Raw genomic sequence first — 17,439 nt, forward strand, 5'->3', positions numbered from 1 at the left:
TTGCAAGCCCGGACTTGCCTGTTTACGCTGACCTCTTCTGTTTTGCTTCCAGCCAAATAGCAAGAAATACCTCCTGGTATCTGCGCCTCTGTGGATAAAACATGTCTCTGATGAACAGCTCCTGGGGTTTGTTGAAAACTTAATGGTGGGAGTTTTTAAAGTAGCTTCTCCACTTTCCAATTCTGAGTTATGCCTGAGTGCCTTACAGGGTCTGAGCCAGTCCATGAAACTGCCCAGCCCTGCCCACCACCTCTGGAGTCTGCTTTCTGACGCTACTGGAAAAATTTTTGACCTTCTGCCAAATAAGATTCGGGTGAGGCACAAAAATATTTACATTCCTGACAATTTATGTTTGGGATTTTTTAAAGCCTTTTTGGCAAAGCAGGGAGGTGTACGTTTAAGAATGTGGTGGGAAGGCTAGCAAGAAATAACCACATTCTTCAGTAAGATGTGTTTGCTTCCAAGATCTAAATTGAGGTTAAATATTTAGAACCAAAGTTTAGAACAAGCTCAAAAGCGGGTTAACCAATGCTGTACCAAGAAATGTGCTCTTAGGACTGTTACCAAACGCCTGTAGAAAGTGAGCAAGCTCAGAAACCCTTACACTTTACACCTGGAGAATCCCTGGGGTATTGTCCAGGATATTATTTATATCAAACGACTTAATCCTAGCCATTCCCTTCCTCCAGCTGGCCTCTGAATTGTAATGTTAACATAGAAATTAAAAATCTGGAATGATGGGTTCTGATAAGGAGCAGTAAGTACAGCCACACAAATGTAAAATTACAGGAAAGATGTTTTTTAAATGATTGGCTGCATGTTTTGGTTTGGTTAAAATTAAAAGGTGCTATTCATGGAAATAAGCAAATCTGATAATTTGTCAGAACATTGAGAATATGCTTATTGTCTTATGTTGTATTGTGACATGCTTGGGGTTTTTTCTTTACTAGAGAAATGATCTTGAGTTATATATCAGTGTTGCAAAATGCCTCTCGGAAATGACAGATGATGAAGCCAACCGGGTTGCCCAGATTACCGAGGTAATAACACATCTATATATTTTTTTCACCACTGAGGTGGGAATTACAGTTGAAGAGGTGATTACAGTATCCTTTGGGCTGAAACTAGTTTTGCGTCATATTTGTTACTGGCTAATTTCAGGAAACTTTCTCAGTGTCACTGTGGGGTCTCATGTCCAGCCTAGTAGTATGGTTGGATTTGTGGTTGAATGGATAGATAGGTGGATGAATAGCTTTTTAACCTAATTAATCCCAGTTTGTCAAAAACATTTTAGTGTCACCTAGTATAGGACAATGTCTTCAATACAAAATCCACAAAAATGGGAATATTCTGGCCAAGGAACTTTCTGGCACATGGAAGGCAGAAATAAGTAACTCTGTTCTCACATTTATTTCCCTTTACCTGTTATTTGTCCTTTTGGAATGACAAAAAGTGGCTGATAGAAAAAGAAGCACTATTAACCCTGACATAGATAATTAATGCCCAAAGGGTATCAGAATGAAAAAGTAGCATGTAAGTAAAGTTGCCAGATTTAGCAAATAGAATACAAGATATCTTGCTTAATTTAAATTGTAGATCAACAGTGAATAAATTATAGTATAAATACATCCCAGTGAGCATACTTATTCAAATGGCAACCCAGCATACTAGGTAATACTGAAGATCAGGAGAACTGTGAGCTTCATGTAGCTGGTGGACATCTTATCATTTATTTTACCTTATGGCAAGTTTGCCTATTCAGTTGAATCCTTGAGTTTCTACATCGTGTAGCAGTGACTCCCAAAACACAGTCCCTGGATCAGCAGCATCAGCTTGAAACTGATTAGAGATGAAAATTCTGGAGTCCCACTTCAGACCTACTCAATCAGAAATGCTGGAGGTGGGGTCAAGAGTCTGAGTTTTTTTTTTTTTTTCTTTTTTTTTGGAGTACAAATTCTTACATAGTGAATAAGTTACATGGTGAACAGTGCAAGGGCAGTCATCACAGAAGCTTTCGGTTTTGTTCATGCATTATGAACTATAAACAGTCAGTTCAAATATGAATATTCATTTGATTTTTAAACTTGATTTATATGTGGATACCACATTTCTCTCTTATTATTATTTTTAATAAAATGCTGAAGTGGTAGGTAGATACGAGATAAAGGTAGAAAACAGAGTTTAGTGTTGTAAGAGAGCAAATGTAGATGATCAGGTGTGTGCCTGTAGATTATGTGTTAATCCGAGCTAGACGAGGGCAATATATATCCATGTATGCAGAAGATTTCTCTCAGAACATGAGGGGGGAGGTTCTAAGCCTCACCTCTGCTGATCCCCATTTTCTCACCTGATGGCCCCCTGCGACTGTGCCTGTCTTAGGTTGTTCCTCCCTTGAGGAATCTTACCCATCTCTGGCTAACCAGTCATCTTCCGGGGCCATACAGGGAAATGTTAAGTTGGTAAGTGAGAGAGAAGCCTTATTGTTTGAAAAGGTTAGCTTTTTACTTCTTTGCATATTTATGCCCTGTGGCTTCTATGCCCAGCATTTGTCTTGAGGTGTCTTTACCACTTGGAAGAATTACAATACTTGGTAAATTCGACATGTGGCACGAGTTCTATTTAAAGGTTGTAATTAGGTAGGAAGAAGAAAAGCTATAGAAGTAGCATGCAGAAGAAAACCTGGGAAGATTGATTATTTCTTTGACATATCTTCTTGTAGAGTAACTTCAGCATGGATAGGTTTTAGACTATTAATTAAATTGTGCGCACACATTAACATAATAGGAATAGAGTTACATAACCAAAGCATACCTGTAATTACCAGCCATCTCCAGTGAAACCAGAAAACCAGTTAGGCACCTTAGGCATTTGTGAAAACTTATCTATGATATGGTGGATATTGTCCAACTGAACTTGAACAGTCTGAGAGAATTCAGATAAATTAGAACAACCCATTCCTGGGGACTGTTCACATCCCATATGTTCTTTTAACAGTAAATAGTCTGTGGTTGTAAGATTTTGGAGCGCTACAATTTGCACTTCTCCAAATTCTTGGTTGAGTTCCAACAGTATAGATCCAGTCAAATTTGTTGTTTTACTGTATGCACAGGCCAGCTTAGATATCTCCTTCTTCATTCCCATGGCAAGTCCAGGAGCTGGTGGGATGAGTGCATCTACAGCTGTAGCAGTGCGTGGATATTTGTTGGGGTTTTTTGATGATCATCTTCTGGCATGAGTCTTCCAGAGAGTGCTGATGTTGGAAGTTCTTTTTCATATCGTATCTTAGTTCATTTTCGGGGTAGCCAAATTAGGCTTTGATCCTCTGTATAAACAAACAGACCCTTTGCCTACACCTTTATATGCCCTTTATATCATTGTGTAGAACTCATTGGAGGTCACCACACAGGAACTGCTTTTTTTTTTTTTTTTCTTATCATTAATCTACACTTACATGACGAATACTTTCTTTACTAGGCTCTCCCCTATACCAGGTCCCCCCTATATACTCCTTTACAGTCACTGTCCATCAGCATAGCAAAATGTTGTAGAATCACTACTTGTTTTCTCTGTGTTGTACAGCCCTCCCCTTTCTCCCACCCCGCTTTGGATGCTAATCTTAATACCCCTCTTTTTCTCCCCCCCCTTATCCCTCCCTACCCACCCATCCTCCCCAGTCCCTTTCCCTTTGGTACCTGTTAGTCCATTCTTGAGTTCTGTGATTCTGCTGCTGTTTTGTTCCTTCAGTTTTTCCTTTGTTCTTATATTCCACACATGAGTGAAATCATTTGGTATTTCTCTTTTTCTGCTTGGCTTGTTTCACTGAGAATAATACCCTCCAGCTCCATCCATGTTACTGCAAATGGTTGGATTTGCCCTTTTCTTATGGCTGAGTAGTATTCCATTGTGTATATGTACCACATCTTCTTTATCCATTCATCTATTGATGGACATTTAGGTTGCTTCCAATTCTTGGCTATTGTAAATAGTGCTGCAATAAACATAGGGGTGCATCTGTCTTTCTCAAACTTGATTGCTGCATTCTTAGGGTAAATTCCTAGGAGTGGAATTCCTGGGTCAAATGGTAAGTCTGTTTTGAGCATTTTGATGTACCTCCATACTGCTTTCCACAATGGTTGAACTAACTTACATTCCCACCAGCAGTGTAGGAGGGTTCCCCTTTCTCCACAGCCTCGCCAACATTGGTTGTTGTTTGTCTTTTGGATGGCAGCCATCCTTACTGGTGTGAGGTGATACCTCATTGTAGTTTTAATTTGCATTTCTCTGATAATTAGCGATGTGGAGCATCTTTTCATGTGTCTGTTGGCCATCTGTATTTCTTTTTTGGAGAACTGTCTGTTCAGTTCCTCTGCCCATTTTTTAATTGGGTTATTTGTTTTTTGTTTGTTGAGGCGTGAGAGCTCCTTATATATTCTGGACGTCAAGCCTTTATCGGATGTGTCATTTTCAAATATATTCTCCCATACTGTAGGGATCCTTCTTGTTCTATTGATGGTGTCTTTTGCTGTACAGAAGCTTTTCAGCTTAATATAGTCCCACTTGTTCATTTTTGCTGTTGTTTTCCTTGCCCGGGGAGATATGTTCAAGAAGAGGTCACTCATGTTTATGTCTAAGAGGTTTTTGCCTATGTTTTCTTCCAACAGTTTAATGGTTTCGTGACTTACATTCAGGTCTTTGATCCATTTTGAGTTTACTTTTGTATATGGGGTTAGACAATGGTCCAGTTTCATTCTCCTACATGTAGCTGTCCAGTTTTGCCAGCACCATCTGTTGAAGAGACTGTCATTTCGCCATTGTATGTCCATGGCTCCTTTATCAAATATTAATTGACCATATATGTCTGGGTTAATGTCTGGATTCTCTAGTCTGTTCCATTGGTCTGTGGCTCTGTTCTTGTGCCAGTACCAAATTGTCTTGATTACTATGGCTTTATAGTAGAGCTTGAAGTTGGGGAGTGAGATCCCCCCTACTTTATTCTTCTTTCTCAGGATTGCTTTGGCTATTCGGGGTCTTTGGTGTTTCCATATGAATTTTTGAATTATTTGTTCCAGTTCATTGAAGAATGTTGCTGGTAGTTTCATAGGGATTGCATCAAATCTGTATATTGCTTTGGGCAGGATGGCCATTTTGACGATATTAATTCTTCCTAGCCATGAGCATAGGATGCGTTTCCATCTGTTAGTGTCCCCTTTAATTTCTTTTAAGAGTGACTTGTAGTTTTCAGAGTATAAGTCTTTCACTTCTTTGGTTAGGTTTATTCCTAGGTATTTTATTTTTTTTGATGCAATTGTGAATGGAGTTGTTTTCCTGATTTCTCTTTCTGTTGGTTCATTGTTGGTGTATAGGAAAGCCACAGATTTCTGTGTGTTGATTTTGTATCCTGCAACTTTGCTGTATTCCAATATCAGTTCTAGTAGTTCTGGGGTGGAGTCTTTAGGGTTTTTTATGTACAGTATCATGTCATCTGCAAATAGTGACAGTTTAAATTCTTCTTTGCCAATCTGGATTCCTTGTATTTTTTTGTTTTGTCTGATTGCCGTGGCTAGGACCTCCAGTACTATGTTAAATAACAGTGGGGAGAGTGGGCATCCCTATCTAGTTCCCGATCTCAGCGGAAATGCTTTCAGCTTCTCGCTGTTCAATATAATGTTGGCTGTGGGTTTTTCATAGATGGCCTTTATTATGTTGAGGTACTTGCCCTCTATTCCCATTTTGCTGAGAGTTTTTATCATGAATGGATGTTGAACTTTGTCAAATGCTTTTTCAGCATCTATGGAGATGATCATGTGGTTTTTGTCTTTCTTTTTGTTGATGTGGTGGATGATATTGATGGACTTTTGAATGTTGTGCCATCCTTGCATCCCTGGGATGAATCCCACTTGGTCATGGTGTTTGATCGTTTTGATGTATTTTTGAATTCGGTTTGCTAAAATTTTGTTGAGTATTTTTGCGTCTACTTTCATCAGGGATATTGGTCTGTAGTTTTCTTTTTTGGTGGTGTCTTTGCCTGGTTTTGGTGTTAGGGTGATGTTAGCTTCATAGAATGAGTTTGGGAGTATCCCCTCCTCTTCTATTTCTTGGAAAACTTTAAGGAGAATGGGTATTATGTCTTCCCTGTATGTCTGATAAAATTCCGAGGTAAATCCATCTGGCCCGGGGGTTTTGTTCTTTGGTAGTTTTTTGATTACCGCTTCAATTTCGTTGCTGGTAATTGGTCTGTTCAGATTTTCTGTTTCTTTTTGGGTCAGTCTTGGAAGGTTGTATTTTTCTAGGAAGTTGTCCATTTCTCCTAGGTTTCCCAGCTTGTTAGCATATAGGTTTTCATAGTATTCTCTAATAATTCTTTGTATTTCTGTGGGGTCCGTCGTGATTTTTCCTTTCTCGTTTCTTATACTGTTGATTTGTGTTGACTCTCTTTTCTTCTTAATAAGTCTGGCTAGGGGCTTATCTATTTTGTTTATTTTCTTGAAGAACCAGCTCTTGGTTTCATTGATTTTTGCTATTGTTTTATTCTTCTCAATTTTATTTATTTCTTCTCTGATCTTTATTATGTCCCTCCTTCTGCTGACCTTAGGCCTCATTTGTTCTTCTTTATCCAATTTTGATAATTGTGACATTAGACCGTTCATTTGGGCTTGTTCTTCCTTTTTTAAATATGCTTGGATTGCTATATACTTTCCTCTTAAGACTGCTTTTGCTGTGTCCCACAGAAGTTGGGGCTTAGTGTTGTTGTCATTTGTTTCCATATATTGCTGGATCTCCATTTTGATTTGGTCATTGATCCCTTGATTATTTAGGAGCGTATTGTTTAGCCTCCATGTGTTTGTGAGCCTTTTTGCTTTCTTTGAACAGTTTATTTCTAGTTTAATGCCTTTGTCGTCAAAAAAGTTGGTTGGTAGGGTTTCAGTCTTTTGGAATTTACTGAGGCTCTTTTTGTGTCCTAGTATGTGGTCTATTCTGGAGAATGTTCCATGTGCACTTGAGAAGAATGTGTATCCTGTTGCTTTTGGATGTAGAGTTCTGTAGATGTCTATTAGGTCCATCTGTTCTAGTGTGTTGTTCAGTGCCTCTGTGTCCTTACTTATTTTCTGTCTGGTGGATCTGTCCTTTGGAGTGAGTGGTGTGTTGAAGTCTCCTAGAATGAATGCATTGCATTCTATTTCCTCCTTTAGTTCTGTTAATATTTGTTTCAGGTATGTTGGTGCTCCTGTATTGGGTGCATATATATTTATAATGGTTATATCCTCTTGATGGACTGAGCCCTTTATCATTATGTAATGTCCTTCTTTGTCTTTTGTTACTTTCTTTATTTTGAAGTCTGTTTTGTCTGATACCAGAATTGCAACACCTGCTTTCTTCTCTCTGTTGTTTGCTTGAAATATCTTTTTCCATCCCTTGACTTTAAGTCTGTGCGCGTCTTTGGGTTTGAGGTGAGTCTCTTGTAAGCAGCATATAGATGGATCTTGCTTTTTTATCCATTCTATTACTCTGTGTCTTTTGATTGGTGCATTCAGTCCATTTACATTTAGGGTGATTATTGAAAGGTATGAATTTATTGCCAATGCAGGCTTTAAGTTTGTGGTTACCAAAGGTTTAGGGTTAGCTTCTTTACTGTCTTACTGTCTAACTTAACTCGCTTGTTGAGCTATTATAAACACAGTCTGATTATTCTTTATTTCTCTCCCTTCTTATTCCTCCTCCTCCCTTCTTCATATGTTGGGTGTTTTGTTGTGTGCTCTTTTTAGGAGTGCTCCCATCTAGAGCAGTCCCTGTAGGATGCCCTGTAGAGGTGGTTTGTGGGAGGCAAATTCCCTCAACTTTTGCTTGTCTGGGAATTGTTTAATCCCTCCTTCATATTTAAATGATATTCGTGCTGGATACAGTAGTCTTGGTTCGAGGCCCTTCTGTTTCATTGCATTAAGTATATCATGCCATTCTCTTCTGGCCTGTAGGGTTTCTGTTGAGAAGTCTGATGATAGCCTGATGGGTTTTCCTTTGTAGGTAACCTTTTTTTTCTCTGTGGCTGCCTGTAATACTTTGTCCTTGTCTTTGATCTTTGCCATTTTAATTATTATGTGTCTTGGTGTTGCCCTCCTTGGATCCCTTGTCATGGGAGTTCTGTGTACCTCTGTGGTCTGAGAGGCCATTTCTTCCCCTAGTTTGGGGAAGTTTTCAGCAATTATTTCTTCAAAGACATTTTCTATCCCCTTTTCTCTCTCTACTTCTTCTGGTATACCTATAATTCGTATATTGTTCCTTTTAGTTTGGTCAGTCAGCTTTCTTAAAATTCTTTCATTCCTGGAGATCCTTTTATCTCTCTCTGCATCAGCTTCTCTGCGTTCCTGTTCTCTGTTTTCCAGTCCATTAATGGTCTCTTGCATCTCGTCCATTCTGTTTTGAAGTCCTTCCAGAGCTTGTTTTATTTCTGAATTCTCCTTCCTTAGTTCTTGCATATTTCTCTGCAAGTCCATCAGCATGGTTATGACTTTTGTTTTGAATTCTTTTTCAGGAAGACTGGCTAAATCTATCTCCCCAGATTCCTTCTCAGGGGAAGATGTAGCAGATGCCGAAGCTGTCTGGGTTAGTCTTGTCTGGATCATATTTTTTTGCCTTTTCATGTTGACAGGTGCTATTGACTGTCAGCTGGGAGGGCCAAAATTTTCACTTGCTACTGGCCTTTCTTTACTGGGGCAACTGCGACCCCTAGTGGCTTGTGTTGGGTAATTGCGTGTAGAGTGGGTCTTTGTGTCTTGCCTGGCCGGGAGGGAGAAATTTCTCTTTCTGTGGGCGGAGTTTGTCTCAGGCTGCTTCTCTGCTTTCCCAGCGCCCGAAGGGGTAATGGATGGGGGGGCTGTTTGGCTGTTTACCTCCGTGAGGGGTCTCAGAGCTGTTGCCCAGGGGGTTAGTGCGCCCGGTTTTCCCTGTAATTTCCAGCTGCTGTACTGTGACCTGGGTTGTTTCCGTCAAGCTGTTAAGTCCCTGTCCCTTTAAGACTTTCAAAAAGCCCCCGCTTTTCTTTGTCACAGGGGCTTCAGCTTCGGCACCCGCTCAGAGGTCTTGCTGCCCTGTTCCCCCAGTATCCAGGGCCCCTGGGCACGTACTGTGTCTGCGCTCTGGCCCGGATGGCTGGGGCTGGGTGTTCGGCAGTCCTGGGCTCCGTCTCCCTCCCGCTCTACCTATTGTTCTCCCGCCGGGAGCTGGGGGGAGGGGCGCTCGGGTCCCGCCGGGCCGGGGCTTGTATCTTACCCCTTTCACCAGGCGCTGGGTTCTCGCTGGTGTAGCTGCAGTCTGGCCACTGTCCTGTGTCTTCTGGTCTCTCTTTTAGGGCTAGTTGTGTTTGTTGTATTTTCAAAAGTATATATGTTTTTGGGAGGAGATTCTCACTGTCCTACTCACGCCGCCATGTTGGCTCCGCCCCCCCCGTGGTCAGGAGTCTGAGTTTTAACAGTCCCTCCAGATAATTGTGGTGCATCCTAAGGTTTGAGAACCACTGTTAGAGTATTTGGAATATCAGCATTTTGGAGATGAGTTTATTTTAAGCAAGGACAAGCAGTATAGGAAATGCTTAAGAGGATGGACCCTGGAGCCTCCCGTGGGTCTGAAATCCAGTTCTCCCATTTACTAGTAATGGGACCTTGGTTAATTTTCATAACTTCTCTCTGCCTCAGTCTCCTCACCTTTAAAAGGGAGATAATAGTGCCCACCTTCTAGGGTGATTTGAGAGTTAAATGATTTAATCCATGATGTTAAGTTCTTGAAAAAGTGCCTGACTGAATGAAGGCAAATACTCAGTAATTACTTATTATCATAATTATTGGATTCACGTAATTTATTGTATCCTATTCTTATAGGCATGTAATATAGTTGGAACTAATACATATAATTTATTCTGTGGTTCCTAGAGCTAAAGGGTCCTGTGTTATTCACTTGGGTTTCTAAGGTACCATTGAGGGCATTTTCACCAGAACATACTAAATAGTGTTCTGATGTCCCCGAAAGGGTTCCTATGTTCCACTAAGATCAGTGGTTTTCTCTGCATTTCTGGCAAGAACAGAGGTAAGAATAAGGTAGGGGTGAAGAGTTCAGACTCTCTGGGTTCCAGTTATGGCCGCTTATAACTATGTGACCATAAGCACGCTACTTAACCTCTGCACTTTGGTCTCTTCATCTGTGAAGGGGGCACTCTAATAGTGATATCTACTGCCGAGGGCGGCTGGGAGAATTAAATGGTTAATACAGTGTTTCTCAAACTTTTTGGACTCAGGACTACTTCTGCATCTTAAAAACTATTAAGGACTCCAAAGAGCTTTTACTGATATATGTTGTATCTGACAATATTTTACCATATTAGAAATTAAAAACTACCATATTAGGAAATTTAAAAATATTTATGTAAAAATAATAATAAACCTGCTGCATTTAAACATAAATAAGAAAAAATGTTTTCCAAAAAAAAGTGAGAAAAGTGGCATTCTTTTAAATTTTTGGAAATCTCTAGTGTCTGGCTTAATAGAAGACAGTTGGATTCTCACAGCTGCTGCTTCATTCAATCTGCTGTGGTATTGTTTTGGTGAAATGTGTGAAGAAAATCCAGCCTCATACAATATGTAGGTGGAAAGAGGAAGAATATGTTAGTAGTCCTTTTTAGATAATTGTGGATATTTTTCTTTGATATTGCACCAAACTCAAGTTTCTTTTAAGTAGCTTCTTATAAGTCAGTTGCAATGTGGAATCTGAAACCATATCAGTGACCATATCATTCATATACTCTTTTACATTATAATCCATTGGTCAGTCTTGCACTCTGGGCCTTTTACCAGTGCATGATTTTATAATATCACACATTGGTCATTTGGAAAATACTAAATCACCAAATTTTGAAAGTCTTCCAAATGTTGATGCATTTCATTATAAAATATCAAAATACCATCTCACCAGCAGTCTCATCAGAAAAATCTTTTATGTATTGGGAAGCTGCCAAACTCATAATAGCAGATACAAATTTCCCAAAAATCTAATCTTCGCTTGAAAGCTCAGATGTTATCATTGGCAACAAATCTGTCAAGTATTGTCCTTAAAGTGACAGTTTCACTTCCTGCAATTTTAACAAAATGATCTGTCAGACACTCATTTGAATAACCATAGTTTGTCCATCACTCATTCTTTCAAGTAAATGGTGTTCCATGAAGAACGGCCACATCAGCACACAAGTCAATTATTAGAAATGTTTTTCCCTGAGATAATGCTCTTCCTTTGGTAGGAAACAGAAGTCCTGTATGCACACTTCCCATTTTGTCATACAGAATATTAAGACGTGTGCTTGGTGCAAAGGTTTAATGAAACTAATATTTTTTATTGTTTACAAGGATATTTTAAATGAAACTAGCTTTTTAAAAAATTTCGAGTGGCAGTGAAATTACAATGAATATTTCTACAGTTTTGGTGATGACATGAATATAGTTTGAACACCAAGCCCATTAAAAGGGACTTGGGGTCCCTCAGAGGTCAGTGTACTGCACTTTGTGAACCACCAAATTAATGCACATTAAGGATTCAGAATGGTGCCTGCCACATGGTAAGTATTATATTTGTTAGATATTGTTGTTGCTGTTGTTATTTGTGTATCCATACTGAGTATCCTCACCAATTCATTTGTGATTTTTATGAGAAAACAAGAGGTGGCATTACAACCATTTATCTGTATGTACATGTTAATATAGCACGCAGACAGGTCATGTGCTGCAGGAAATGAACAGTTTCAACATTCAGAATAATAATCAACTAAAGACTCACCCTTTCTGTTTTGCCCTTGCCCTGAGGTTCTATAATGACTTCAGTTAATATAATAGTAACTGAACAATGTGCTTTTTTGCAGAGCAGCATAGAAAAGACTGCCTTTGTCAGGCTGTACTTGGTCTCTCAAGGACGACTTCCCTTGACGGGTCTGACTGACATAGTTGGTATTGCTGTTCAGCACCATGAAAGGGACACACTGGCCTGGATGATCCTGCACAGCTTATATCAGGCGCGGATTGTGAGCCACACCAACACAGGTGAGGCAAGCCCGGGGCAAGCATCAGAAACAGAAAAATCTATCGACCCTTTTGTGTTGTAATTGTTTCCTCAACTTAAATACTAAGTTAGTGTTTCTTGACATAGCTGAGGCCCTGTGACCCCAAATGCAGAGCACCTTGGGTGGAAATGAGCAGTTATAGGTCATAACATCCACTCTTTGGAGATGGGAATGAATTCTGTTGATGATTTTTATATTGTATTTGGCTCTCCAAGCTCTCAAGAATATACACAAGTTTATCAGGTTAATTCTGCCCGTTTTGTTTCCCCAAAGAGGATGTCAATTGATTCTGCCTGATGTTTTCATGAAAATGACCTTAGTATTGGTTATTTAACAAACAAACAAAAAGAAAACAGTAACAACAAAATTAAATATTCCATAGAAAAACTTCTCAGGGGTGAAAAGAATAAAATCTGGCCACCCTAACTATATGCCGAAGCCAGAAGCTCCAGGCCTGAAGCCCTGGTAATGAATCATGTGGTGCAACTTCCAGACCATTTTAACCATTTACACGTTAATAATCATCTGAAAATGGTGCTCCACCATTTCTCCTACCGTGCTTTTGGTCATATGCTTATAATTTCTCAAGTCTCCATTCAGGTTCTGAAATGGCACCTTTTTTGAGTGGATCAGATGTGGCTGGAAGCTCTGTGACCTTAGGCAAGTCACTTGTGTCTCTGTGCTCCATGTTCCCCATCACTGGTATCTTTAACGTTTTGAGCAAAAACTGACAGACACGATCGAAATACTCCTTTCAAGACTGTATCAGAAATTTTGATTCATCCTCCTCTTTGGCAATTAAGATAATTGTCTCATATCTATATTAGTGCCTGCCCAATGAACAAAATGAACCTGTGATGAGAAGCTAGATTTTCTAAATCAAAATATATTTATCAGAAAGAAATCTGGTAGGTGTTCCCAATTAAGCAGGAGATATATATGAAGTAAACTGAAATCAGTTTGATACTTCCTTTGGTTCTAACTTCAAATTTAGTTCTCATTTTCCTGTTATTCACTAAATTTTGAAAAGTTCCTCAAGTAGCCTTTTACTGTGCTTGGAATTCTCATTATCTATCTATCTATCTATCCTTCTATCTTATATTATTATTTATTAAGGTATCATTGATATACACTCTTATGAAGGTTTCACATGCCAAATATTGTGGTTACTACATTTACCCATATTATCAAGTACCCCCCATGCCCCACTGCAGTCACTGTCCGTCAGTGTAGTAAGATGCCACAGAGTCACTACTTCTCTGTGCTACACTGTCTTCCCCATGAGCACCCCCCCCACTGTGTGTACTAATCATAATGCCCCTCAGTCCCCTTCTCCCTCCCTCCCCACCTGCCCTCCCCCACACCTCCTCTTTGGTAACCACTAGTCCTTTCTTGGAGTCTGCGAGTCTGCTGCTATTTCGTTCCTTCAGTTTTTCTATGTTCTTACACTCCACTATTGAGGGAAATCATTTGGTACTTGTCTTTCTCCGCCTAGCTTATTTTACTGAGCATAATACCCTCTAGCTCCATCCATCTCATTTAAAAAAAAATGAAACAAGGAAAAATAAGTATTTATGCTGATGTTTATTCTCCAGTTACCCTGTAATAGCTGGTTTTATTTTTCTTTTTATGTCTTTGGGATAGGTTTTTGTTGTGATCTTAGCATAAATTGGGAACATTTAAGTAAAAGAAGACTATAAAAACAACTAATTACCCAACATGCAATATTACTAGCTAGTTGGCATACCAGATTTTTCCTAGTGTGTTTAATGTGGAGAGAGAAACATGAGTAAATGCATTTTATCACTAGTGGGTGAGTAGGTTTGAAAATAAAGACCAAGAGGCAGTCATCTGATGTGAATAGTGTCAAAGAACTCTCTGATGGGCAGTCACAAGTGTCTGGTATTGCAAGAGGACTTGCACCTGTTTCATGGACTCCTCCCCAGGTGTTCTGCTTTGTTAAGATGGCTATTACTGATCTGGTTTACATTTCAAAGGAAAACTATGGTCTGATAGGAAAATGTTGTTTTCGTTTCAGGTGTGTTGAAGAGAATGGAATGGCTCTTGGAACTGATGGGTTACATCAGAAATATTGCTTACCAGTCAACATCTGTTCAGAACATAGCCCTTGATGAGGTACAATCTGGAAGAGTAATTTGTGGCTTCCTTAAAATATAGAGCATTGCTCTCCCTAGAGAGGATTGTGTTGCAGCTTGCTTTTCTTCTCCCTTTCTTCCTTTTACTTTTGGGAAGCAGTGGTGACAACTCTCTAATGTCACAAGGAAATGGATGTTCTTACTGGCTCTCGGCAACATCCAGGACTTTTGAAAAATATTTTCAACAGAATATGTTCCTTGACAGAGTACAAAGGATACTAGCTGATGAGGGACCTATGTACTTGGGCTTCATCCCAAAAAGCCCAGGCTTTAGGGATGTGGGCACAGGGTTCTGGCCTCTGTACCAGCCTACAGTATGGCTTCAAACACCTGGTTTGAAGAGGTTCCTAAAGAGTATGCATGTAATCTGTGTGTACTAATGCTTTCGTGCATGTGTATGTACTATTGGAGAGGACTGTATTTTCAGGAGAGGACCTGCAAAATGACCTATAACTCAAAAAAGGTTAATAGCTAGTGGTATTAGGTAAATTAAAAAAAGAAAATGATTGATAAATCAAATGAAGACAGCAGTGTGCCACTCTTCTCATTATCTTGATCTAGCTGCTCACTGTGTATTTTTTAGTAGTGGAATTTTTCCTATAGGAATGTTTCATGGACATCCTGTTTACTGTGTGAGTGAAATTTGCATAGCCTGGGATGTTGTTTGAAATTCTGTCTTTTCTAAAGAGTTGTGTATATTTTTGGAATTTTAATTAGTGGGATTAGGAATATTAACATATTGAGGATTACTTTCTAAATTTTTTTTTTGAACTCTCATAACCTTTTACTTCTGATTTCCAAAGTTTTTATCTGCCTTCTGTTTTCCTACAAAAATCTTTCAAAACTTAGAAAATACAGATAAGCAGAAAGAAGTATAATTTAAGTCATCATTTCTACCAGTGTCTAGATTAGTCTGCAATCTGAATGGATAGATTCCAGGCATATTTTTTTTTTAATGCATGTGGAAAGTCATTTGTTATTGTTGTTAAAAAGTAGAATGAGGAGGAGGGGCGGTAGATGGCGGCATGAGTAGAGCAGCGGAAATCTCCTCCCAAAACAACATATATCTATGAAAATATAACAAAGACAACCCTTCCTAGAATAAAGACCAGAGGACACAGGACAATATCCAGACCACATCCGCACCTGAGAGAACCCAGCGCCTCGCGAAGGGGGTAAGATACAAGCCCCGGCCCCGCGGGAGCCGAGCGCCCCTCCCCCCAGCTCCCGGCGGGAGAAGAGCAGGCAGAGCGGGAGGGAGACGGAGCCCAGGACTGCCGAACACCCAGCCCCAACCATCTGGGCCAGAGCGCAGACACAGTACGTGCCCAGGGGGCCCTGGATACTAGGAAAACAAGGCAGCAAGAACAGTGAGCGGGCACTGGAGGCTGGGTGTCGGAGGACATAAGAAAAGCATGCGACCATTTTTTTTTTTTTTTTTCTTTTTTCCTGTTTTGTTTTGGCGAGCGCTTTTTGGAAGTCTTAAAGGGATAGGGACCCCAATACTAGGGAAACAGGGCAGCAAGACCGGTGAGCAGAGGCCTGAGGCTGGCAGCGGAGAATAAAGAAAAATGAGCGACCACCTTTTTTTTTTAATTAAAAAAAATTTTTTTTTTTTTTTAAATTTAAAATTTTTTTTCTTTTTTTTTTTGGTGGTCGTTGTTTTGTTTTGGCAGGTGCTTTTTGGAAGTCTTAAAGGGGCAGGGCGGGACACTTAATCCAGAGGTAGGGAATCCGGGGATCTCTGGGCACCCTAACCCCTGGGCTGCAGGGAGCAGGGAGGCCCCTTACGGAGATAAATAGCCTCCCGGCCGCTCCTGCTCCAACGCGACTCCACCACTTTGGAGTAGCTGCCCGAGCCAGGCCACGCCCACAGCAACAGCGGAGATTAACTCCATAGCAGCCGGGCAGGAAGCAGAAACCCTGTCTGCGCGCAGCTGCCCAGCACAAGCCACTAGAGGTCGCTGTTCTCCCAGGAGAGGAGGGCCACAAACCAACAAGAAGGGAAGTGGTTCCAGCCGTCACTCATCCCAGCTCTGCAAACTATTCCTATCACCATGAAAAGGCAAAGCTACAGGCAGACAAAGATCACAGAGACAACACCAGAGAAGGAGACAGACATAACCAGTCTTCCTGAAAAAGAATTCAAAATAAGAATCATAAACATGCTGACAGAGATGCAGAGAAATACGCAAGAGAAATGGGATGAAGTCCGGAAGGAGATCACTGATGCCAGAAAGGAGATCGCAGAAATGAAACAAACTCTGGAAGGGTTTATAAGCAGAATGGATAGAATGCAAGAGGCCATAGATGGAATTGAAATCAGAGAACAGGAACGCATAGAAGCTGACATAGAGAGAGACAAAAGGATCTCCAGGAATGAAACAATATTAAGAGAACTGTGTGACCAATCCAAAAGGAACAATATCCGTATTATAGGGGTCCCAGAAGAAGAAGAGAGAGGAAAAGAGATGGAAAGTATCTTAGAAGAAATAATTGCTGAAAACTTCCCCAAACTGGGGGAGGAAATAATCGAACAGACCATGGAAATACACAGAACCCCCAACAGAAAGGATCCAAGAAGGGCAACACCAAGACACATAATAATTAAAATGGCAAAGATCAAGGACAAGGAAAGAGTGTTAAAGGCAGCTAGAGAGAAAAAGGTCACCTATAAAGGGAAACCCATCAGGCTAACATCAGATTTCTCAACAGAAACCCTACAGGCCAGAAGAGAATGGCATGATATATTAAATGCCATAAAACAGAAGGGCCTTGAACCAAGGATACTGTATCCAGCACGACTATCATTCAAATATGACGGTGGGATTAAACAATTTCCAGACAAACAAAAGCTGAGGGAATTTGCTTTCCAAAAACCACCTCTACAGAACATCTTACAGGGACTGCTCTAGATGGGAGCACTCCTAGAAAGAGCACAGCACAAAACACCCAACATATGAAGAATTGAGGAGGAGGAACAAGACGGGAGAGAAGAAAAGAATCTCCAGACAGTGTATATAACAGCTCAATAAGCGAGCTAAGTTAGGCAGGAAGATACTAAAGAGGCTAAGCTTGAACCTTTGGTAACCACGAATTTAAAGCCTGCAATGGCAATAAGTACATATCTTTCAATAGTCACCCTAAATGTTAATGGACTGAACGCACCAATCAAAAGACACAGAGTAACAG

General features: G+C 40.2%; 1 protein-coding gene across 6 annotated transcripts in view; it reads left to right on the top strand.

Annotated features, from left to right (window-relative positions):
* The window catches only part of FOCAD (focadhesin), a 274,352-nt gene that overhangs the window by 245,809 nt on the left and 11,104 nt on the right, over positions 1-17,439 (top strand). For 3 of the 6 annotated variants that reach the window (XM_057498735.1, XM_036887843.2, XM_057498734.1), the window contains 4 exons: positions 53-313; positions 951-1,040; positions 11,894-12,071; positions 14,130-14,227. In XM_057498735.1, the coding sequence (XP_057354718.1) occupies positions 53-313; positions 951-1,040; positions 11,894-12,071; positions 14,130-14,227 (627 nt within the window). Of the gene's footprint in view, positions 1-52; positions 314-950; positions 1,041-11,893; positions 12,072-14,129; positions 14,228-17,439 lie in introns of those variants that run through there. The other 3 variants (XR_005025295.2, XR_005025293.2, XR_005025296.2) reach the window with 3 other exon arrangements.

Source organism: Manis pentadactyla, chromosome 3 (assembly GCF_030020395.1).
Source record: "Manis pentadactyla isolate mManPen7 chromosome 3, mManPen7.hap1, whole genome shotgun sequence".
Lineage (NCBI taxonomy): Eukaryota > Metazoa > Chordata > Mammalia > Pholidota > Manidae > Manis > Manis pentadactyla.